General features: G+C 43.6%; 1 protein-coding gene across 2 annotated transcripts in view; it reads left to right on the top strand.

The window, feature by feature from the left end:
- Positions 1–15,714: 15,714 nt before the first annotated feature.
- The window catches only part of SH3RF3 (SH3 domain containing ring finger 3), a 196,160-nt gene continuing 186,277 nt past the window's right edge, over positions 15,715–25,597 (top strand). The window contains exon 1 of one of the 2 annotated variants that reach the window (XM_083610588.1): positions 15,715–18,331. In XM_083610588.1, the coding sequence (XP_083466714.1) occupies positions 17,660–18,331 (672 nt within the window). In that variant the 5' untranslated portion in view covers positions 15,715–17,659. The remainder of the gene's footprint in view (positions 18,332–25,597) is intronic. The other variant, XM_083610587.1, reaches the window with a different exon arrangement.

Genomic DNA, 25,597 nt, shown 5'->3' with positions numbered 1-25,597 from the left:
GTGATAAGTGAGTTGCAGACAAACCACTTTGCCTCATGCAGAGTGAATAATAGTGTTCCATAGCATCAAAAGGGAACTTGTTGTCAAATGCATAGCGGCACCTCCTGGGGAGACATACATTTAGACAGCTTTCCAACGGAAAGCTTACAGTGATTCAATCTCTTCTTGCATCCTGCACTATGTTGGACTGGTATACTGATTTTTACCTCTCCCTTTCAGAAGGGAATTGCTTTTACGGTATTTTCTTCGCTTGATGCTCTGTAGCACGCGGTTGGTGCTCTCCAGCTGGCTGACCCCACCTTAACCATAGCTGCCGAATCTTCTCTGCTTGTCATGAGGAAGCACACCGGCTGTTCCCCAAAGACCTACTCATGTTTTCAAAATAAGGGAAGTAGACTGAAATCTGACAGTTTGGGTTCCTCTCATGTTCATGCTTTCTCAAACTTTCAGTTTAGTGCTCCACATTCAAGGGCTGGATTATCCATTAAGCAAAATAAGCACATGCTTAGGGCATCAAGGGAAAGGGGAGGGCACCACAGAAATTTTCCATTGCCAGATTCACTATGGACTATATGGTGCAGCTGAACAAAAACAAGCATTATTTATACAAATATACAAAAAACAACAACATTATTTTCCACCTTACTGTGGGTTTTGTTTTCATTTTGAAAAAAATATTTTATGGTTTATCATTGTTTTTATTTTTAATTAGACATATATGGTAAAGGTAAAGGGACCCCTGACTGTTAGGTCCAGTTGCGGATGACTCTGGGGTTGCGGCGCTCATCTCGCTTTATTGGCTGAGGGAGCCAGCGTACAGCTTCCAGGTCATGTGGCCAGCATGACTAAGCCGCTTCTGGCAAACCAGAGCAGCGCACAGAAACGCCGTTTACCTTCCCGCCGGAGCGGTACCTGTTTATCTACTTGCACTTTGACATGCTTTCAAACTGCTAGGTTGGCAGGAGCAGGGAACGAGCAAAGGGAGCTCACACCATCGTGGGGATTCAAACCACCGACCTTCTGATCGGCAAGTCCTATATGAAGGCACCCAAATTCTTTTAAGTGCCTTAGGTCCTCTAAAGGTCTTAATCTGGCCCTGTCCACATTTCTGCATAAGTTAGGTTTCGAAAAAAAGGAAAACCTCATGAAAATAAGTCAGTTTAATTTGCGTTTTTCCTAATATATCCATTTTTGTACATAATTTTCTGTGACATAAACATTTTTGCAAGCGATTTCCACTAATAAAATGTATTTGTGTGTGTGTGTGTTTTCACTAATATATACATTTTTTATGCACACTTCTCCTGGATAACCGTGTTGTATAATTTGGAGAAGTTGAAAATGTTAAAGGTCAGCTGCGTGTCAGTTCACATATTGTTGCAGGAAGTGCAAATCAGGTAAGTTTGCTTTGAAATGAATTTTCCCTATCTGCCACCTGCTTCACCTGTTTTTGTTTTAATTAAATAGCTTTATTACAAAAAAAAGCAAAGCATTTGACTGTGTTGGCCACAGCAAACTATGGCAAGTTCTTAAAGAAATGGTAGTGCCTGATCACCTCATCTGCCTTCTGAGAAATCTCTTTGTGGGAAAAGAAGCTACAGTTAGTATTGGATATGGAATAACTGATTGGTTCAAAATTGGGAAAGGAGTACGACAAGGCTGTATATTGTCTCCCTGCTTATTTAACCTATATGCAGAATTCATCATGCGAAAGGCTGGACTGGATTAAGCCAGAATTAAGATTGCTGGAAGAAATATCAACAACCTCAGATATGCTGATGACACAACCTTGATGGCAGAAAGTGAGGAGGAATTAAAGAACCTTTTAATGAAGAAGAAGAAGAGTTTGGATTTGATATCCCGCTTTATCACTACCCGAAGGAGTCACAAAGCGACTAACATTCTCCTTTCCCTTCCTCCCCCACAACAAACACTCTGCAAGGTGAGTGGGGCTGAGAGACTTCAGAGAAGTGTGACTGGCCCAAGGTCACCCAGCAGCTGCATGTGGAGGAGTGGAGACGCGAACCCGGTTCCCCAGATTACGAGACTACCGCTCTTAGCCACTACACCACACTGGCTTTCTAATGAGGGTGGAAAGAGGAGAGCGCTAAATATGGTCTGAAGCTCAACATCAAAAAACCCCTAAGATCATGGCCACTGGTCCCATCACCTCCTGACAAATAGAAGGGGAAGAAATGGAGGCAATGAGAGATTTACTTTCTTGGGTTCCATGATCACTGCAGATGGTGACAGCAGTCACGAAATTAAAAGACGCCTGCTTCTTGGGAGAAAATCAATGACAAGCCTAGACAGCATCTTAAAAAGCAGAGACATCACCTTGCCGACAAAGGTCCACATAGTTAAAGCTATGGTTTTCTCAGTAGTGATGTATGGAAGTGAGAGCTGGACCATAAAGAAGGCTGATCGCTGAAGAATTGATGCTTTTGAATTATGGTGCTGGAGGAGACTCTTGAGAGTCCCATGGACTGCAAGAAGATCAAACCTATCCATTCTGAAGGAAATCAGCCCTGAGTGCTCACTGGAAGGACAGATCCTGAAGCTGAGGCTCCAATACTTTGGCCACCTCTTGAGAAGAGAAGACTCCCTGGAAAAGACCCTGATGTTGGGAAAGATTGAGGGCACAAGGAAGAAGAGGACGAGATGGTTGGACAGTGTCCTCGAAGCTACCAACATGAGTCTGACCAAACTGCGGGAGGCAGTGGAAGACAGGAGTGCCTGGCGTACTCTGGTCCATGGGGTCACGAAGAGTCAGACACGACTAAACAACTAAACAACAACAATTACAAAAAAAAAAAAATAGAGCTTTCCAGGGCACTTTCATTCCAAAAGAAACTGACCCTGTAAAGAGATATTTTTGAACTTTGCATAGCTCTGGGAAGTGGAGGGTGTGATATGAAACGCAATTCAACAGGAGGAAAAATTAGAATGTGGCCACTGGACTCCTGTCTTGTGATAAATTAGCAGCTGCTTACATCCGTGCTTTGAGGAATTTCAGAATGAGCCCAGTTCAAATAGGGAACAGGACTGGCAAGCTCCACACTTTGGGAAAAACGCCAGGATAACAGCACCCCAGCAGGAGCGCTGCTTAGGAGCTTACTTCATAGGAACGATTCACTCCTTCTTGAATAGAAGAATAAATCCACACATTTAGTTAAGCATAGCCAACCCCGCTGAGATTACTGGTGCCTTTTAGCTCTGTACTCTGCAGGTTGTTTCCAGTGATGCATTTGTCTTCCTCCCAGACAGAAATAGCATGCAACATTTTGTTTATTTATTCAAGATATCCTGCCTTTTGAAACCAAAAAAGCTCCACAAGGAAGCCCACCAACTAAGTACATATTAAAATGCAACATAATGATAGGAAACGATGCACCAAATCACCAACCGCCGGCTCATTAACAGAATTAAATTTTAAAAGGAGTAAGCAAATCAAAAACCATACAGAATAGTTGAGAAAAAACTCAGGAGGAGAACAGACAAAGAATAAGCTCTCTCAAAGAGTATATAGCCTTTGAAGGCCATCAAAACACTAGAAGGGAAGGGACAGAACCAGCTGCTGCTGGGAGGGTGCTGTTGTTGCAAAGGGCCTGTCCCAGGGAGTCCTCCTTTATATTTCAGATGGCGAAGGAACTCTCAGGATGTTCTCCAAAGATATTAAAAGTAGGCTTTAAAAGGGAAGTCTTTTTTTAAGATTGCAATTTTGCGCACACTTCCCTGGTAGCAGGGATGGAAGAATCTCTCTCTCTCTCTCTCTCTCTCTCTCTCTCTCTCTCTCTCTCTCTCTCTTTTTCTCTCTCATTTTTCCAGTGTTAAGTTCAGTTTTCCACATTTCTGCATCACTTTGCAATCATTATTATTACTACTTTAAAAGTCCTTTAAAAATTCACCAGCATTTTAGGGTCCATTTCTCCTAATGCATGCAGTGAAATGTTGCATATGTCTTCACCCTTGTGTTGGAATTACTTCGGTTCCAAACATGCATACCTGAAAATTACTTTTCTTAAAGATATCTCATCATACTACTGTGGTACCTCGGGTTACATACGCTTCAGGTTACAGAGTCCGCTAACCCAGAAATAGTGCTTCAGGTTAAGAACTTTGCTTCAGGATGAGAACAGAAATCGGGCTCCAGCGGTGCGGCGGCAGCAGGAGGCCCCATTAGCTAAAGTGGTGCTTCGGGTTAAGAACAGTTTCAGGTTAAGAACGGACCTCCGGAACAAATTAAGTACTTAACTTGAGGTTCCACTGTATTCTGAGTCGTTTTATGAACCTTTGTTCATAAACATGCTTTGTGCATGCTTTGACCTAAACAACAGATGATGTGGTGGACCTGATTGTACCATTTCAGGTACAATAGGTTGTATCACTTCAAACTGCAGGTGGAGATTAAGACAATTGACTGCTTTCTTTCTTTAAAAAAAAAAATCCATGTAGAATTATGTATCAGAGAGAAAGCTAGGCCCCTTCTCTCAGTGATGTTTGTGAGTGGGTTTTTAAATTTTATTTTTGCTTCCAATGAGGATTAAATCCTGTGAGGTCCTACCTATCACCTGAATTAGCACAAACAATTGTAGACAGCAGCCTTCCATGGTTATATGGCTAGGTATATCAGTGGATGAAACATGAAACCGCAAGCATCTAGTTGTTTTCTGACTGGAATTAAGTTTTGTATTTTTGCCTTTTCGATAATGAATTGAATTGCTATAAAAAGATCTGTTTGTGGTTTATCCCTACATTAATGAGTCTGTTGTTAGCTGCACAGTAGTCAGACTAATTGCCCAAATGAATGCTTTGCCCCTGGCTCTAAACTAACTAGTAAAAAAACACCTTCCAGTGGGTGTACTGATAAATGTTTCATGCTCACATACTACAAGGAATCTAACAGGACAATTAAGTGCAAATCAGTTCACTTAATTCCCCTGGTGTACATAATGCTATCGTATGTTCCTGGCATCTTCTTCACAGTAAGAATTTACCTTCTGAGTTTTTCATTCCCAATGAAAATAAAGATCTGCCCAAAACACCATTCACCTTCCACCTTTGGCGTGCTGGACGCAGTGTAATCACATTCACCAAAGTGTACTCCCATCTTTTCAGTGCCTCATAATCTGGTCTGACAGAATCTCAGTGTGTTGACCTGCAAGATCTGTCAGGGATGCCCTAAATGGTTTGGGATGAAGTTCTTTTCAGAACCACCTTCTCCTGCATAAACTGCCCCCCCACTGGATTCATAACCAGAGGTCTTGTTCCATATCTTGTTGCCATCGAAGTACCAATTGGCTGGGTGCTCATATTGTGGAATTTCCTTTCCTAGGAGGCCTGATTAGCCTTCTCATTTCTGGTGCTTAGATGAGCTTTTAAGACCCTTTTCTTCCATTGCACCTTCAGTTTGTTGGTTATTTATAATTCAGCTGATACTTTGCCCTTCCTGTGGGATGCCCTGAAGGTTTTTGAATGGATAAAAGGTAAAGGTAAAGGACCCCTGACAATGGATAAAAGGTAAAGGGACCCCTGACCATTAGGTCCAGTCGCGGAAGACCCGGGGGTTGCGGCGCTCATCTCGCTTTACTGGCCAAGGGAGCCAGCAAACAGCTTCTGGGTCATGTGGCCAGCATGACTAAGCCACTTCTGGCAAACCAGAGCAGCACACGGAAACGCCGTTTACCTTCCCACTGGAGCGGTACCTATTTATCTACTTGCACTTTGATGTGCTTTTGAACTGCTAGGGGATAGGGGATTCAAACCGCTGACCTTCTGATCGGCAAGCCCTAGACTCTGTGGTTTAAACCACAGTGCCACCCGCGTAGACAGCCTTAAAAAAAGAAGTTTTTTAATGAATGGATGAATGCAGATCCCTGCATATGCTGCGCTGCTCTGTTCTCTTTTATAAAATGAAGGTCACAACCGACATTGCTGCACTGGCAGAATTTATATGTTATTTATTTATTCATTTATTTACTACATTTATATCCCTGCTTTCCTCCAAGAATCAAGGTGGCATGCCCAGTTTCCTCCCCCCCCCCCCATTTTATCTTCACAACGACCTTGTGAGGTAGCTTAGGCTACGAGACTGCGTCTGGCCCAAGGTCACCTCATGAGTTTCATGGCTGTGTGCGGATTCGAACTCGAGTCCAACTTTCTACTCACTGACTCTAGCTTTCAAAAATATCAGGAACTTTCTTCACAGGTAATGCTATGACAAGTAGTGCTGTGCCAAATTCGCCGGGCTTGTTCTTTTTTTCTTCTTTTGCTGCAAAATGTTTGTGTGTGAAAAAGTTTGCAAAACCTCCTACTTCCCACTCTCTTTTTTTCACATTTTGTACCCCTTGTTTCCTTTCGAAGCCGGTGTTCCCTTTCTTTATTATGAACGTATAAATTTCATTAAGTGCCACTCCATTAAAAAGCACTCAAAGCAATTTACAAAGCGCAGTCCCACTCGCACATACAAAAATAACTTTCTCAAGCTGGTAATGGACCGTCTCCATGTTACACTTTGCAGATCTCGACTTTTAAGCTTTTATTTCAAAAAAATCTTCAGAAATCCTGCAGACCTGAAAATTATACAACAGTGTATTCATTAATTTGTAAAAAGGTAGTTCTGAATTACATGAAAAGGAACTGGCTGGGTTTGTATGTGTCTTCATTTAATGCATTTTATGCTTGCTTTCCTTCGTTCTTCATAATGTTTGAGGTACATAGCAAATTGATTTTTAAATTGTACGTAGCAAATTTGTGAGGGAGGTAACCAGATTCAGAATGGTAAAGCTCTGTGTCCAGACTCAAATAAAACTCATAACTGATTTCCCTACAGAAATGTATGCATTTCAGAACACTGGCTATAGTAGCTCTTGTTTGATGAGTCAGTCGGTCACGGAAAGATTTGATTTGAATTTTAAACGTTTTGTATGGCATAATGAGACATTTTGTCATTTATTAGATGAAGAAACAAGTTTCTTTCCTGTAGAGGAAATAGAGGCCATAATTTGCCTTGCCTTAATTAATGGGGCTAATTTTGCTTTCAAAACTTAAGTCAAAACCAATTACAGCAACAACTTTATAGGAAACACAGATAATTATTTAAATTAGAAAACATACTTAAACTTGATAATTTTGATCTTTCCACTGCTTCTACGATAAAACATTTATCACCCACTACAATTCAATTAATAATCAGCAGGAATGCTAAAAATGGGTGCATTAAGGCATTGAAATATGACTGCGTTTCTGGTTTTAATGTTTAATGCGTCATAAATGTTGCACACGGAACCGGTGTGTACTAGAAATTACCTTATTTTTCTCTCGGAATAATTGAGCAGAAAATGGCAAATCACATTTTACTAATGTAGTTTAAACAGGAATATTTACAGATTATCAGGAAGTTTAAGATTATAGCTCTGCTTCAAATGGTGTCATGTAAACAACCATGCAAGAAGATCAAACCTATCCATTCTGAAGGAAATCAGCCCTGAGTGCTCACTGGAAGGACAGATCGTGAAGCTGAGGCTCCAATACTTTGGCCACCTCATGAGAAGAGAAGACTCCCTGGAAAAGACCCTGATGTTGGGAAAGATGGAGGGCACAAGGAGAAGGGGACGACAGAGGACGAGATGGTTGGACAGTGTTCTCGAAGCTACCAGCATGAGTTTGACCAAACTGCAGGAGGCAGTGGAAGACAGGAGTGCCTGGCGTGCTCTGGTCCATGGGGTCACAAAGAGTCAGACACGACTAAACGACTAAACAACAACAAAGCAGACAGCCATAGCTCTTTCCACGCTTTATTTGTGTGTAGAGCACCCAGTTTAGAGTGGGGTATACTTCTTCCACTGCCCCCAACACCTTGTTGCCATACTAGCTCTGCTCCTTGATGGTCCAGCACTGCGTGTGATTGTGTCTGCAAGGCAAGCTCAACCCACAAACAGATGCTTGCTCAGAGATACCCCATGCAACCAGGAACCTGCTCCATTTTGTGTTCTGATCACGTACAGCCCCTAAATGTGAGCAGATACTAATGCCTGGGGCTTCTTTTGCAGACAACCGCACTCAAATTGTGATAATCAGAGTATGGCACTGATCTTCCACTCTGGCTTGAAACTGCGAGTGTCCTACACATGGTCAAGACTTATATAAGTGGTTCTTCTTTTTTTAAAACTAAACTGGTGCTGCTTTTGAATTATGGTGCTGGAGGAGACTCTTGAGAGTCCCACGGACTGCAAGAAGATCAAACCTATCCATTCTGAAGGAAATCAGCCCTGAGCGCTCACTGGAAGGAGCTGAGGCTCCAATACTTTGGCCACCTCATGAGAAGAGAAGACTCCCTGGAAAAGACCCCGATGTTGGGAAAGATGGAGGGCACAAGCAGAGGGGACGACAGAGGACGAGATGGTTGGACAGTGTTCTCGAAGCTACAAACATGAGCCTGACCAAACTGCAGGAGGCAGTGGAAGACAGAAGTGCCTGGCGTGCTCTGGTCCATGGGGTCACGAAGAGTCGGACATGACTAAACAACTAAACAACAACAAACAACCATGTATGCATACTGTTTAATGCTCCCCAGTTCCCTGAGCAAATCACAGGGCCAGCTTTGACAAGGTCACTTCCTTTCTGCATAGAGTATTCTGAAGATGTATGGTGCCCTTTACAATAAAGTGCTTATTTACAAAAGTTCTGGTTTGGCAGATCAGAAGGAAACCTTTAAGCAGGCATCACTTGTCCACAAGTAATAGTACAAGATGAGTCCTTTAAAAGAGGTCCTGTGGATGCAGAGTACACATGTTCCATGGGGCCTTTTTAAAAGACTCACCCTGTGACTTATGGTCTGTGTGTGTGGTTTGTGAGCTGCACTGTCAGAGAAAAAAAAATTCTGTCCAGGGTTGTGAAGACTGCGGAGAGAATAATTGGGTGCCCTCTTCCCACCTTGGATCAAATCTATGCTTCCAGGTGCCATAAGAAAGCTGCAGAGATAGTGCAGGATAGTGCACACCCTGGAAATGATCTCTTTCGGCTTCTGCCTTCTGGAAGAAGGTACAGGGTTATAAAGACTAGGACTAGCCACCTGAGAAATACCATAGTTTCTATCCAAATGTGATTTTATTTTAAATGCTGTGTAAGGAGTCTCTATGGAAGTATACTGTATTTAAAAATGGGGTATCAGAGCTTTTAGGGGGCTAACCAAGTTGGGATAGCTGGGATGGCAGGTTTGTTGGTTTTTTAATGTCTGATGTAGATTTTTCTCAATTTCATTGTTCTGTATGGGACAATGACAATAAAGAATAATTGTATTGTATCGTATCGTATCGTAGTACAGTACAGTACAGCTGTTTTAGTATCAGTACCTCCAAATGCAGACTGTTTGTTCTAAGTGCAATGTTGCTTTCCCCCCTCCTTAGGACAAGCACATTGTAGGCATCTCAGCCCCTGTTTCAGGTACTCCCACCTTAGTTAGGCGAGTACTACTGGGAATAATATTCTCTATTTTTGCCATACCCTGGTCTATGCAGGCTTAATTGTTTTGCCTTAACCACAGTTCTCTATGAAGAGGAAGGCAATATGTCCACGAAAAATGTGCCACTACACTGGTCTATGAGTGTTTTGTTTTGTTTTTTTACAATCATGTGGTATATAAATTTCATAAAATAAAATACGGTGAGTGCCATCATCTCCCTAACTGAACCCATACTTTTAATTGTAACAGGAAAGATTTCTTTTTCTTTTCTTTTGTTTAAATTTTTATTTATTGACACTTATTCAAAGTTATACAGAGACACATACCCATTAAAAAGTGTCTTTTGATAATATACTGAGATAAAACAGCTACTTAATCTTAAAAAAGAGCAAACTCAGAAGGAAGAAGACAAAAGAAAAGGAGAAATCTAAAGAAGAAGAAAGGAAAAGGAAAGGAAAAGAAAGAAAAAAAACTAAAAGAAGAGAGAGTAAAATAAAAAGACTTCCGGCTCTCTGCAGTTACATATGATATTCATTCCTTAAGACCCAACCATTCTATCTTCTATAAACCAGTATTTTTTCAATATTCAAATCCTGATAGTACAAGTTCATTTTCTCTTTCATGCAAAAAGTCCGTAAGAAATTTCCAGTCCTTGACAAATGTTAGTAATGATTTTTCTCTAATTACACAGGTTAGCTTAGCCATCTCAGCCAAGGCTTTGTTTTTCTGATCCAAGAATGCCCACAACCTGAAAGCAGATTCTGAAGCAAGCATACACTTTAACCATATGAATATTAAGAAGAACCAACCACCTGATACTGAGATACCTATTCTACATCCAAATTAAAGTTCAGGTGATTGGTTCTACTTAGTATCAAGATGTTCATAACAGACCTAAGAATTAATCATAGGTTTAAGTGATTGTTTAGTAACATTTCATCACAGGGATGAAAGAACAAGACAGCAGGGTTTTGCTTTGCTTTCAAAGCAGCAATTGTTTCTACTACTTGATATAAAATTGCTTTTTTTTTCATTCAGAAGCCGTGATCATCATTTGTGCATTTAAAGCAGCTTACAGGTTCTGAAGTGCTCTACAAATTTTAATTGGTTGTTAATCGTGGCTGCAGAATAACATTTTCTTATAATTGTGTGCAGTGGTTTCTGTCTCCAAAGGGCTTACAGGAAATAATGCTTTTAGTAAACAATATGTACCAGATATATTGTATTGAGCACAGAGAAACAACCTAGCTCACCACCCAAAGGCAGCAAAAAATTAATACTATTATTTTAAAAACTCATTTTCTTCAACATAAAATATAATAACATATGAAGATCAAATAATATTAAAACAACATTTTTGGACATTGTAGGTCGTAACAATGCCGTATATGGCTTAACATTTTTGTATGCTCAATTTCTCTTTAAACCTTTAATCCCAGAATATCCATATTTCTATTAAAGGAATGTGTAGCATACATGTTAATGATTGGAGGCCTTTGAAATAGCTTGGAAGCATGGACCGATGTGGGAAGATGCTCAAAACGTGTGAGCATCTCTTTTCAAGGACCTGTTACTCACATTACTTAAATGGTTTGCAAATAATTACTTAACACTTTGGTAATTTGACTCTGGGTGTTTTGCCAACTGAGACAGAGAAAGTGTCCTATTTAAAATAGCCATTTTCAGTAATCCCATATCCTCCAAATATTATGAGACCAGCAGTTTGTTTACTTCTCTTTCTGACATCCTCTAAGCTCGTCTGGGCCTTCTTGCCTTAAGCCAGATTTTCTAAACGTTTGAAACTCAACTCTCCCATGTCAATTTACTGTACCTTTTGGATCTCTCCAATTTAGCACCAGCAATTTGTTCAGACCTGGATGCTCCAGGATCTCTCTGGGACTGAGCTTTGGTTTGGACTTCGGAAATTGGACGTGTGGACTGACTCTGGACTGCAGACCAGATACTGACCTGCTGCCAGGTAGGTCAGAAGTTCAGGACACCTTGACTACAAGAGATATTTTCTCTGCTGCTTTAACCCCACTCCCTTTGTATTTGAAACCAGCCATTTGCCCCTGTAAATTAAAGGTCCCATGCCAACTCTGCAAAAAAGTGTGAGCGATCCGTTTCGATTTTGGAGGGACTCAGCTGTAACTTGTCCTGCCTGTGTGCAGCTGGTAGCTGGCGGTGAAAGAGAAACCGCAAAAGAACTGAAGTCACGAGAGCTATAATCAGCCTTGCCAGGGAGGAGAGGACCTTGCAAGGATTTTATTTCCCACAGTCTTAGTTACACAGTCGTTACTTTGTCCCTGAAGGCTTCTCCGCCTGAAGGGAACTGGGGGTGCAGGTGTCGACTGTTTCCAAGGCCCCCGTGAACAATCACATCTACTCTGTGTGAATTTGAACTGTACCAGCATGCTTATAGCACGTATGGGTGCATATTGCTGTTTTCAGGGCTGCTACACAGCTTGTCACATTTACTTAGAAGAGTTTGGATTTGATATCCAGCTTTATCACTACCCGAAGGAATCTCAAAGCGGCTACCATTCTCCTTTCCCTTCCTCCCCCACAACAAACACTCTGTGAGGTGAGTGGGGCTGAGAGACTTCAGAGAAGTGTGACTAGCGCAAGGTCACCCAGCAGCTGCATGTGGAGGAGCGGAGACGCGAACCCGGTTCCCCAGATTACGAGTCTTCCGCTCTTGACCACTACACCACACTGGTGGTGTGGTGGATGTTTTTCTTGCACATTAAAACGTTTATGGCTGGAGCAGCCAACATGGTTGGACTCCAACTTCCATCATCCCTGATTATTTACCATGCCGGGTGGAGGGCACCATGTTGACTACCCCTGATATATGGTCTTAAATTGGGGTGCGGGAAAACTGCAAAACTTGTTTATTACATCATGCAACCCGTCTCTACTTTGAGGGGGAAACTTAACAGAAAGTGGAAGGGTACTGTGAATGAATCAGAGTAGGCAAAATGTCCATTTTGAAGATGAAAATGCCCTTCGTTTTCTCTTTGGTGTGAAATGTATTTCTTGTTTTCCATTATAACCCCTGCTCCGGAAAACTGCTGCTACCGAACAAACTGCTTTGCACCTGCAATAACACAGGATGCAAGAGGAAAAACCTTGCTCAGATCTGCAACATTGAAGAGGATCAGATATGCCTCTCTTGTTGTTAGTTTTCATTGCTAACGAGCTGGCACAAAGAAGCAGTGGGAATGTTTACTTTAAAAGAACATTCCATATTAGTTTGTAGTGGAGCAAAAAAAGCGGGGGAGGGGAAGCAGTACCATAACTTGGTTTAAAGGTGGGGAGAGGAGTCCGGGTTCCAAGGAGTGTTTGCTGAATTCTGCTCACTGAACACAGTAAAGTTTTTTTCTTGGCTTAAAGGCTTGGTGGGTCAAATAGATGTTTGTTCACTTGCCCCCCCCCCAGCATAAGGTTGGCAATAGAATCCATGGAGCAGATCGTATTAACCAATCCTTGACAAAGGACTATTTCATCATTAGCACTAACACAGTATATTACTTATCTCCAAAATGCCTACTTCGATATTAGATCTGGGCTGGATCTACACTGATTTTTTAAAGCACTAAAAAAAAAAGTAGTTATATAGCTCTCAAAGCAATTTTCCATTGACAGCTGTACAGCACCCCCTGGTGTGACATTTTTATAACATTTTTTATAACACATTCATAACGTTATAACTCACTAGTCCCTGGTGCAGTGATTGCTGGGACAGTTTTGAATTCTGAGAATTCTTACATTCACTTAGTCACAACTTTGACATGAAAGGCAGTCTTAAACTCAGATTGCAGCATCATTTTACATTTAGCAATTGGGAAGGGCAATCTTTAGCCCAGTTGCTAGGTAACACGCTTCCATTTTATGTCCACTGTGAAGTCGTCTAAGGTGAACAGCAAGTGCTATTCCTTGCCCTTCCTACTTTGTTATGGGACTTGGTTGTTTGTGGAAGGCACACTTTCACCAAAATCCCACATCACCAGAGTCACTCCCTGCTCTTGTGCATCCATAGTTCTAAAGATACGGGGGCAGAGTAATGTAGTTCCATGTCGTGAGTATTCACATTTGAGCTATGCTACCTTCCTGGGGTTTAGACAACCCAGACGCTCTGCTGTGATTCGTTAGTTGGGATCCTAACCTCAAGTATACCTGGGCGGCACAAAGTTGAGGGCAACTGTCACGAGCTCTGCATTGATCTGCGTGGCACTTGGTTTCGACAGCTCTTTTTGTGGGCATAATTTTACCTAGCCCTGTGAGAAGATGGCACGCTAGCTAAATTAATTAATCATTTGCTGTTTCCCTACCATTTCCCCTTACATGCTTGTTTCCCTGTTTATGTAATCGGCTATGATGGCATCCTATATATCTGCTCTAGAGGACGTCTAATGTCACATAATCAGGACTCCTATCTGTGCAAAAGAACTTTCTGTTCCTCTCCTCCTCGCTGAAGCATCTATGCTTCCAAAATGCTTTGCAGCAGATCGGGGGGGGGGGGCATGGGATATTGTAGGAGGGGAGAAGAGCTGTCTGAGCAAACAGTGAACCCTGTTGAATGTTGCTCTATGATGCAATCTTGTATTCATTCTGCTAGTATAACGTAGGTCACAACGTTGCCCTTCTGCAGTCAGCGTGACTCAATGATAGGATAGGACGAGACTCTTCATTAACAACAGAACTGGGAGTCTAGTGACTTTGACAACCTTTAACATTTGCATCTTTGAGGGAAATGAACTGAAATGCAAGTTCTCACATTTTGTTACACTCATCTCTAGTGCTCTAATCTCCCTCCCCTTTTGGAAACAGCACATATTATTATCCTTATATGTTCTCCAGAGCTTTTGTTCCTGAGATTGACAGTTTTACTGAGATAGCACCTAAGTCCTTGATACTTGTATTTCACATTTCTCTGTACATCAGTATTATTTATAGTTTATCTTATTGGATAGTTTGGCCTCTTTCTGCAAGGACATTGCTGAACACTAGTCAGCAACAAAGGATCACCTGACTGTTAAAAGAGAAGCAGCCCTGGTGCTAGCTGGATCCCATACCTGAAGGCAGTGAAATCTACTCCAGCGAATGTGGTTTGAGGAGCAGAGAGTTTCATGTTCCTTCAGCTCTGTACTTAATTGTCATCTCAGAAACAATATCTTACTGTGATTACCATTGCACTGCATGCCAAGGAGGGGGCTTATCGATATTAAATGAGAGACAAGCAGACAATGCGACTGTGTGTGGCCATTATTGCACGCAGACGTCGTTAGTGGATGATTTATTAAGAGTGCTACTCAAGGGAGGAGTAGAAGGGTGACTAAAAACCACCAAATGTTTTCTGTGCACAGGAAGATTGGATGACATAAAGCAGTGATTTGCAAGACGATAAAGACCTGAAAATGTGGTTTTGGAATATCCTTTATTCCAATAATATTTTTGCTACTAAATAAATCATGGGTTTCGAGAGAGGGCTGTCCTCTGTCTATTCCATGTCTCCTTCATCCACCTTCCCTGCTTCCTCTATATTTTTTCGCATACGAAAAGGTCTTCATGATTTCCCTGAACTCCTGGCAGTGATAACAAACTGGGTCACACCAGCCTTCCTCAACCTTTCCAGACAAGATGGTGTGGGTGGTGTTAGAATGAAACACACTGCTCGGACAGGTCCACTAATTTCCGAGTCTGGTTCTTGTTAATAGTATGTAAAATAAATATGAGAATATTGAAATGCATCAAACTGTGTTTTGCTTCTGTTTTTCTTGGCAGAAGGACTTGTGTGCTAAACAAGAAAAGGATTTAAAAGTGGGGCTATAATGTTGTTGTTGTTTACTCGTTTAGTCGTGTCTGACTCTTTGTGACCCCATGGATCAGAGCACGCCAGGCACTCCTGTCTTCCACTGCCTCCCGCAGTTTGGTCAAACTCATGCTGGTAGCTTCGAGAACAATGTCCAACCATCTCGTCTTCTGTCGTCCCCTTCACCTTGTGCCCTCCATCTTTCCCAACATCAGGGTCTTTTCCAGGGCGTCTTCTCTTCTCATGAGGTGGCCAAAGTATTGGAGCCTCAGCTTCAGGATCTGTCCTTCCAGTGAGCACTCAGGGCTGATTTCCTTCAAAATGGATAGGTTTGATCTTCTCCTCCAGCACCATAATTCAAAAGCATCAATTCTTTGGCGATCAGCCTTCATGGTCCAGCTCTCACTTCCATACATCACAACTGGGAAAACCATAGCTTTAACTATACGGACCTTTGTTGGCAAGGTGATGTCTCTGCTATAATATCTTTTAATAAAAGAAATAAATAAACACGGACTGTATTTATATAGTCTGCGGCATTAAATGTTACTACAGTATTCAGTGAATAAATCAGTATTGGATTATTATTATTTTATATACATTGCAGAAATATTTCAGTCAGATTTCAGGACTTCTCAAACGTAATTACTTTGCAGGCCAAGGCCAGTGCTTTTGCATTAACTTGATTGTGTGTATATCACTGAAGATTGCAAGGATATGCAACGCCACAGTCTGTTTAGCTGAAGCCAGCTAATTAGGTGGAAATCAGCATTAATTTTTAATAAATAATACTGCAAGGATGGTTAGCAGTATCAGGCAGATCGCTAAGAAACGAGAGGGGGTGGAGAGAAGGGAAATCTTTTCCATCAGCAACAACACCAAATGTGTTTACGCAGAGCTCCACCAGGGGGAGGCCCACTGAAAGGAATCTGTTTTCCTTGTCCGATCTGAACAAACTTCTGCAAACTTCCCCATCTTCTCAGATTGCTTCAGGGGTACGTATTTCCGTTGCTCTGACGCTTGGCCTGAGATCGGGCTCGAAGCGGGGGGAAAGCGCCTCCTCCTCCTCCCCACACCCCGGATCACGATGACCGAGGGAACACGATGCAGTGGCGCAGCACTGTAGTTACTGCACGAAGTTGGAATTTTACAGCTTGGCATCTGCCGGACTTCCTCCGGATCGGGTTCCCGAAACCTCCTGCGGGAGCTGAAGGCGTTTGAGAGCGGGACCCAGCAGAGAGCAGTAGCTGGTTGGCGCTGCGTCTTCCTAGACGAGAGACCTTTCTGGTGGTGCCGGAACCCCATTGCGCAGCAGCAGCAGCGGCAGACTTTTCTCCAGGAGCCGCTTAGCTGATTCACACCGCTCACAGCCTCCTTCGATTAGCAGCAGCAGCAGCAGCATCCCTTGGGGGATAATAGCACCACCGGCCATCGGAGGAGGAGGAGGAGGAGAGGGCGGGGACTGGGCGGCTGCCCTGCTGCTGCTGGCGAGTGTTACCAACAGGCCAGCTGCAGCAGCAGGCGCCAGGATCTCTCAACAATGCAGCGCAGGCAGCCCTCGGATCTCGGAGCAGCAGCCGGGGAACGCGCCCGCTGCTTCTGATCCTCACGACGGAGTGCGATCCAACTCGAACCTCGTCCTCGCAGCGAAACGAGAGGAGCTGGAAGTTGGCAGAGGATCCGGAGAAGGGGCGCGCGCGCGCGCACGGGTGGGTGCCTCCCTCCGTTTCTCCCCGAGGCTGATCTTGCTCGCCTCCCTTTGCTGTCACTCGGGATATTTGGGCAAGAGGCGAGCCCGCGAGGAGTGATGGAGGCCGCCGCCGCCGCCAGGGACATCGGGTTGCGATGATGGGAGAGCGACGGAGGCCGAGCTCGGCGGCAAGGGAGACGGCGAGAAGGGGCAGCGGGACGGGGGCAGCGCACCAAGCCTTGAAGGAGGAGAAGCAGAGAGCAGCTTTTCTCCGGAGCCCGGGAGGAGCGCCTTTGCGCGTCAGCACTTCGCCCTGAGCAGCAGCGCCCAGAAAGCGCCTCTTCCTCCGGCCGCTTCTGACCCAGCCTGGAAGGGAGAGAGGCGGGAGCCCTGAAGGGAACAGGTGCCGCCAGCCGCCCCGCCCCGAGAAGGGAGCCCCCGTCGCGGAAGGGGACGGAGGCGACGACGGCGAGGGAGAAGCGCGTGGCTCCCTGGAATTATTATTATTATTACCACCCGCCTGCTTGGAGAGGGGTCAGAAAATAGGTCTCCCAGTCCCCGCCCTCTGGTCCTTCTGACAGCCCCCCCGGCGGGCTGGGCTTTGGGCTCGCCGCCGGCCCGTTTCTTGCTCCTCCTCAGCTGCCATGTGTTGTGGCTGCCGCCTGTCGCGCGGCCTCCGCTGCTGGTCTCCATGCTCCTAGGGGCGTCCTGGCTGTGCTCCTCCAAGGCCGCCGCCGCCGCCGCCGCCGAGAAGCGGGCTGCCGAGGAGAGGCGGAGGCGGCGCGCTGCTGGAGGAGGAGGTGGCGGGGGTGGTGGCGGCGGCAGTAACGGCGAGGGGCCCCCAGCCGCCGCCGCCGCCGCCTGCGGAGGGGCCATGGACGAGTCTTCGCTGCTGGACTTGCTGGAGTGCTCCGTGTGCCTGGAGCGCCTGGACACGACGGCCAAGGTGCTGCCGTGCCAGCACACTTTCTGCCGCCGCTGCCTCGAGAGCATCGTCAGCTCCCGCCACGAGCTGCGCTGCCCCGAGTGCCGCATCCTGGTGGGCTGCGGGGTCGACGAGCTGCCCGCCAATATCCTGCTCGTCCGCTTGCTCGACGGCATCCGGCAGAGACCCCGAGCCGCCGCCGCCGGCAACGGAGCCCCGGGGAGCCCCACAGCCCCGGGCAACGCGGCTGCTCCCTGTGCGGGCAACCCCGCTGCAGCAGCAGGAGGAAACAACCCTGTTCCCGCCACTAACCCCGTGGCGGCGGCTGCTACAGCGGCCTCCCCAGGCTCCCCTAGCAGTGCCGCCGCTGCAGCCGCAGCCTCCGCCGCCGCCAGCCTGAGGGAACTGGCCGCCGCTAGCCGGAGCGCCCTGCTGAAGGTAAGCCTTTCCTTTTCCCGCCTTTTTTGGTCCTCGGTCTCCGCCCGCGCCAGCCAACAAGCTGCCTGTTCACACGTGGCTCACTTGTGCTTGTACAGTATATACACAGCCATGGGGGCCAACTTGAAAAAATATATATATAGGGGGGGAGGTAATCCCTGCCCTGCATAATTGTTCCCAAGACACACAGCCACTTGAATGGCAATGACTTTCAACTGGGGGGGGGCTCAAATATTTTATTGGGGGGGGGCAAAAAGGGACCTCGGCCCCTAGGAGTTGGCTGCTATGGCTTTTATATGTACAGCTCCTTGTTTCCACACCTTTCGTCCAGGACTTTGATGTGTCCTTAATAGAAACAACAACATAACAATGGCACTGCTACCAACTATACATGTTGGGCTGCCCCCTTTGGCTTAGCTGGAAAGCAGGTCTAGTATGTTGGTTAGCTAGCACTCCTATTAAACTTTGAACATCTGGGGATGAATGACTTCAAGAGGCGCTGGGGGTGCCAACTTGACTAAAATATTGGGGGGCAGGGCAGGTAAGCACCGCCCCACATAATTGATCACATGATGTGGCACATGCGCACCCTTGAACTTCGGGGTGGGTGGCCCCCTCAGATATTTTACTGGAGGGCCGAAGGGACCTGGGCCCCTAGAAGTTGGCTCCTCTGAGTTTTTGTCAACACAGGGGGCAAGGGCATCTGTGGCGTCTAGGTCGTAGGGGAAATATGATGTCCCGAAATTCCTTACCACTAGGCAAAAGGGCAAGTGGATGCACTGGGAGACTTTGGCTCTGGTCACTTTTAAGAGCTGCCGTTGCCACTTGAAGAAGCTCTGTAAACTCTCCTCTTGGTCTGAATAAAGATACTGTTTGGCTGCCGTGGTGAATTTTGTGTGCGGTTGTTTCTTTTTAAGCAGGACCTACATTTCTTACGATACGGAGCTGCAGAACCAAGACAAGCTGCACTTGACAAAATTCTTTTCTGCGCAATTATGATATATATAGCAGCCTTGCTCTATCTTGTATCTGTGCCACTTCATCCGACTTACCTGTTGCCTAGTTATGGATGCTTTGTTCAAATCGTGCATTAGTTACCAATGGCCTTTTTCAAATAACAGAGGGCATGCCTGCACGCTGCTCTGCCAGTGATATAGCAAAATAGCATTGCTATCAGAATTTGCATCACATACCCTTTCAGAATTTACTGCCTTTCTCCCATATTCCTTTTTCTTTTGCTCTAGTCCATATGCAGTTCTGTGGACTAGCCCTGGGGGAACGCTATGCCTTTGTTGCAATATGGTATACTGAGATATTCCTCAGGTTTCAGTAAGATGGGTGGCCAAAGCCTACATTAATTTGTATTTGTGTAGGAGTGGGGGCTGCAAGAATGTGGCACCATTTCCAGTGCGTTAACTTGAGGCAAGCGCTCTCCTTAAGAGTGATTAAAGACAGGTGTTTATCTTGTGCATCGCTTGCCCCTCAAAATGAGGGTGGCCGAAACAAGTTCATGTTACTCTCCTGTTCTTTTAAAATAAAAATCAGGGTGCCAAAATTCAGGATGTTGAGTGATGGCGTTGTACTTTGTTAATTGATGGACAAAACTGTACCTCTGTTGTAGAGAGCATGTGCTTTGCATCTAGAAGCTTCAGTTCCTGACACCCCTGCTTGAAAGGTTCAGGTAGCAGGGTCTGCAGGCAATGCACAAAAAGACAGCAGGTACACACAGGGGAAGCCTTTTTTCTGTCCGAGACCCTGGAGAACTCTGCCAGTCAGAGTAGACAGTACTGGGTGGGATAGACAAATAGTCTAGTCTGCAGCTTCCTACGTTGCTGTGAAGCAACAATACAACTGCGACATCACGTGCCAGACTTCTCACAGGTCGACTTAATTTCCTTCCTTCACTGAGTTGGGTTGCATGTTAACTCGCACAAACTGACATAACCATACCACATTGTGTGGAACTGCCCTGGCTGTAGAATGCAGTGACAATCACTGCAAATTGAAAGATGAAGGGTATTGGGTATACATGGGTGGATGAAAAGAGCTGCTACTGAAGGAATACTTGGACATACTGGCTAAAAGTGCACATTTCGAAGAAGTTTGTTTTCTATCTTGTGTGTGTATATATTATATACATATGAGCTGTTTTTTATCGGTCACATTGTTAAAATAATATTGTAAAGAGCTTTATAAAATAATAATAATAATAATAATGAAAGTTTTGCAGAAAGCTCTTTGTGATGCTGTGCATACATCATTGCCTGACCAACCCATGCTTTGTTTGATGGAACATCTTGCCTGGCTTTTAAAGTCACTGCTTGGCTGCCATGATTGATGGTTGCATTTTAATTCCCTTGCTTGGGATAATGAGTGCATGAACACAAAAGGTTCCATGGTACTGTTTGTTTAGCCTTTGGAATGACCTCACAGCTTTATCTTTGAAATTGATGCAGTTCTCAATCCTTACAAGGTTCATTACACTGAAAGAAATCTGAACTAATCTGGTGTGTGTTTTTAAAGGAGAAATCAGCAGGCGATAGTAATCTTCCTTACAGCTGCTTTAATACAGCTGGTTACCAACCTTTTCTGAAAACTAGATGGAGCATCTCTGTATGTATTAAGCAACACAAGAATACAAAGATAACTCGACAGCAGAAGGCAATTATTTGCCAATTCATAGCCTTTATCTTGGCCAGTATTTCAAAATAGTCCCCCCCCCCACTCTTTTTTATAATTTGCAGAAAATAAATAATGATTGCACTTCTTAAAGATGAAATTAAGAAAGCTCATTCACTTATTTGACAGGAAAAATGAATAGGAGTTGTAGGTGTTGCACTATGATACTTAATTGAAGTCCAAGGTCAAATGGTTTTGACCCTTTACCTTCTTTGCCATTTGTTGACCTTTGAATTCCTACCATTCCCACCTGTCTTTAGGAGTATTTGGGTGTAGAAACAGTTAAAAAGGGGAGAAGAAGGCAGTTAGCCACTTGAGGGTTTTATATCACATCCAATCAGCATTTGTTATGGATGTTTAAATTGGGAGTCTCAGAGCAGGAAGCTGTACTAAATGCCCTTCATGGTGCCCTGTACTTTCATGCATCTATGAAAAGCAAGGAAATCACTCCTAACTACAAGACAAACTTTCTAAACTAGCACAGTGCATTACTGTGAATATTGGGAATATTTGCCAGCCATCTGCTGTACAGATGACAGCTATAGAAAAGGGTTTTTTTGTTTTTTGTTTTTTGTTGGTTTTTTTTGCATTTTGCTTCTTTCAGATTGGGGGTTGGGCTCATCCACTTCTGTCATTCTTTCTTTGTTCGTCTTAGAGCTTACAGTGAGCAGAATCATATATTTATCATTGATGTAGTTAAGAAAATCCAGATTCTTATCACTGAGATTTGCAGTTAATGTATAAAAATGCTTTGTGTTTCTTAACGATTTGTTGTTTTTCTTGGGCTACTAATATTGCGGGTTTTTAAAAAAATCAAAACATTCAAACATTCTTTTTTATCGTTTGACAAATCTTTGTACTTGCTGAAGCAATAACTTTCCATACTTAGCCAAGACCACAATAACAGGCCTTCCTTTCTACCTGATTATGTGTATATTAGCTTCAAAGTTTTCTAAGTACCTTGAAATGTTTGATGGACTTGTTTAGCATTCATCTGATGAAATACGTTAAAAGAAGCAGTAGCAGCCCTGGAGTTTTATTTGCACTTTTATTATTTATTTTCATTAAAGGGTTCACTGGGAAATGGAGACGTGTGCTTGGAAGATGTGTAGCACATTAAGTTGTTAGATCTGCAAGAAGAGCATTCTTACATTGCTAACTTTCTGTCCATTGAGTCTTGCACCCCTCCTCCCCGCCATATTGCTCTACTTTACTGATATTTCTTTGATCTTTGTGTGGGAGATGAAAGACTTCCTTCATCATATACCTGCAGTGCCGTGCAAAGGTGCGTGCTGCTATTCCTATGTGTTGTTTTTGCAATTCTTTGAACCCCAGCATTTATTCTTATTTCAACTTTCATCTCACTTCCGCCATGAACTCACAAAATGGCAAGTCAATATCTCTCAGGCTCAGTTTCCCATCTGCAGTATGGGGCTGACCCACCTGTAAGACTCTTACATAGATCATTGAGAGGACAAGTATGAACAGGTCTGTTTCTCCTCCCAAAACAATATGGCGACCCACCAAACAAAATGCAGCCTGGCAAATATGCCGTATGACCTGCCACCTGTTTGATAGCCCCTCTCCTTTTTTTGTAATCACAAGAACAGAAAAGTGATCAAAACCACGCATATCACAAGAATAGAAAAGTGATCAAAATGTAGGGTGAGCTATATGTAAGTGACGAGAGGTTTCAACTTAGTTGGGCCGCAAATTCAAGAGGATGTGATAGCAAGCCTGCATATTCTACTTCTTTTGGTGCCAGGGTGCTAATATTTAGGAATACCATCTTACTACATGTTCTTAAGACAGGGAATCTACATGCTTGTGGGCAGATTGAAATAGTGTTCATTAATACCAGATTCAGTTGCAGTCCCACAGGGCAAACTTTTCATTTCTCCTCTTTATCATGATTTAACAGATAATTTCTAGAGTTGCTGTGGCTGTTGGCTGACTCTCCAACAGATCATGCTAGACAAGATGTTTTGAGTTGTAATGGAAGAGTTCCGAGAGTGTGCAGGTGAGATGAATCTAAGAGGCTCTGGTAAATCTTGTGAGACTTATCCCACAATCCATTTAGTCCATTGATCAGGACTGTCAATTTCAGTCAGAATAGAGAAACCTATGTGATGATTCTGTGTGCTGTTTAGATCAAGGCACAAGAAGAGTAGAAGGCTGCTTATAGGAGTCGTCTCTCTATTTAGTCATTTGTTTTTGGGGGTTTTTTAAAAAAGTTCGTTTTAACGTTTTTTGGTACATGTTATCCAGGGATTGCTGGCAGACTATGAGTCTTCAGCTCTCAACCAGGTTGCAGCTGATTTGTTTTTGGGTGAGACTGATATAATTATTACTCATTGTTTGTGTACACCATAAATGTGTACTGTACTCTGCAGAATAACAATAGGAAGAAAGGGGTTCAATAATTTTACATTTGCAGCACCTTAGAGAGTGGCTAATATTTTAAACCTCTACAATCAAAACACAATTTCATCTTTTATCTTTGTTGACTTCCCACCTACCCCTTTCCATTGAGTAATTGTTTCTCTCCTGCTGCTGCACCCTACCTTCTATCAATCAAATTATAACCACAATATTATAATCTAATTACTTCTGTTGTACCACTTCTGTTTTTTAAAATTCCATTACTGATTAGGTGATATTTTTGCTCATATAATCTCTTCCTTCTCATGCATACAGTAGCCCCTTAGGACTGCCTTCATGGCATCCCATAACATGGGGGGGGGGGTTGTCTGGTACTATCATTCTTTTAAAAATAGTATTGTAGGGATTTCCGAAGGAGTTCCTGGAATACCATGTCCGTTTTGTAAGTTTGCTTTTTGGACCATGTACTCCCCAAAGGTGTAATTTGTGGGACGTTGAATTGTCTTTTTGAAACCACTTGAAGTGTTAATTATCCCATGCTAATTGGAGATACAGTTGTACCTTGGATCCCGAACGCCTTGCAAGTTGAACATTTTGGCTGCTGAACGCCACAAACCTGGAAGTGAGTGTTTTGGTTTGCAAACATTCTTTGGAACCCAAACGTCCGATGGGGCTTCTGCAGCTTCTGATTGGCTGCAGGCGCTTCCTGTAGCCAATCGGAAGACACACTTCGGTTTGTGAACGTTTTGGAAGTCAAATGGACTTCCGAAATGAATTCCGTTTGACTTCCAAGGTACGACTGTGCATACTTATGCTGCCATTTATCTCCTCGGCTAGCTACACCCCTCCCCCAATAGATTCTCCTGCTTATATTTAAATGTTTTAATGGGATTTTTAAAACTCTGTGTTGTAATAAATTTGTGCATTCGATTTTTATAGTCTGTAAACTACTTAGAGGTCTGTTTGCCATTTAGCCATAAAGAAATTTAATAATATAATAACAATAATGGTTGCAGATGGGAAAGACAGTGCACATTCCTACACAGCTATGACTGCCTTTTTACATTTTCTGTCTTTTGGCACTGTAACACATTTGTTATCATGGACCTCAACAACGCTAACCCTTGGAAGAGAAGCTATTGCTTTCCCTTCTCTCTGCTGAAATATGATAAGGTTTCCAGAAGAAGCTGGGAGCAACTGCGGCAGCAGAAGCAGCTGTAGCAGGAGCAATTGGTTCCAAAGGGAGCATGCCATGGAGCAAGGATTATCTCCAGAATTGGTGACTTTTCCAAGTTTGACTGGGAATGGGTCTGCAGTTGCCAAAGTGCTTTAGAAGATTTACAAGCCAATGCTGGCAATAAATTATCATGATCATTTTCCCCCCTCTGTAGATAGCTGATATGGCTTTGCTCATGCTCTACCTCATGTGAAGAAAATTATGGGCTATGAAATGGACAAGAAGCAACTAGCTGGAAAATACTTCTGCATCATTATGTAGAAAGAACAATGGTGGCAGCCTTAGGCAACACTATTCTGTGTTTAGGTTTATAGTGGAGAGGTTGTTGATAATCGGGAGGAAGCTGGGTTGGTAGAGATCAGTTTGGGATCAAGGTTGTTGTTGTTTGAATGGGGGAGGCTTGATGTGATAATGTTCTCAGCAATTTGTCTAAAGCTATTCTTGTTGGTTACAGCCTGGATCTACATAATAAGTAGCCAAATATTTTGTTTTCATAAGCACATTTCTCTGCCTATCTGCTTGTTCTTTATTATAGTTGAAACTCTTAACTGCTGGCCTTCCCCCTGCTGATTGGAACATGCAGATAAAAGTGCAATAATAATAATATGTATCTCAGTAATGTGAATTGGGAGGAGAAACACATAAGCCAACTGCAGAATAATATGGTATGTTAAATTGTTTGTTTGTAAAAACCATTTTCTACAAAGTCACTAAAATATCAGACAAAATGATCTCTTAAACTGACTAGCCAACAGACTTCTGTTCTGCTAATTTTGATGGGGAGATTGTATAGCTCAGGGGTGGCTAACATGTGGCTGGTCAGATATTGCTAGACTATAGCTCCAGAATCTCTGCCAATTTGTCATGCTGATTTAGGATGAAAAGAGGGGGAGTCCCGCTACAGTCAGATGATTCTGTAAAATATGGTCTGGAGAATCAGGAATAAGCAACAATGAGCCTTGGGCTCA

The sequence above is a fragment of the Podarcis filfolensis genome (genome assembly GCF_964270895.1).
Source record: "Podarcis filfolensis genome assembly, chromosome: 4".
Classification (NCBI taxonomy): Eukaryota; Metazoa; Chordata; class Lepidosauria; order Squamata; family Lacertidae; genus Podarcis; species Podarcis filfolensis.
This window is presented reverse-complemented; position numbering and strand designations above follow the sequence as displayed.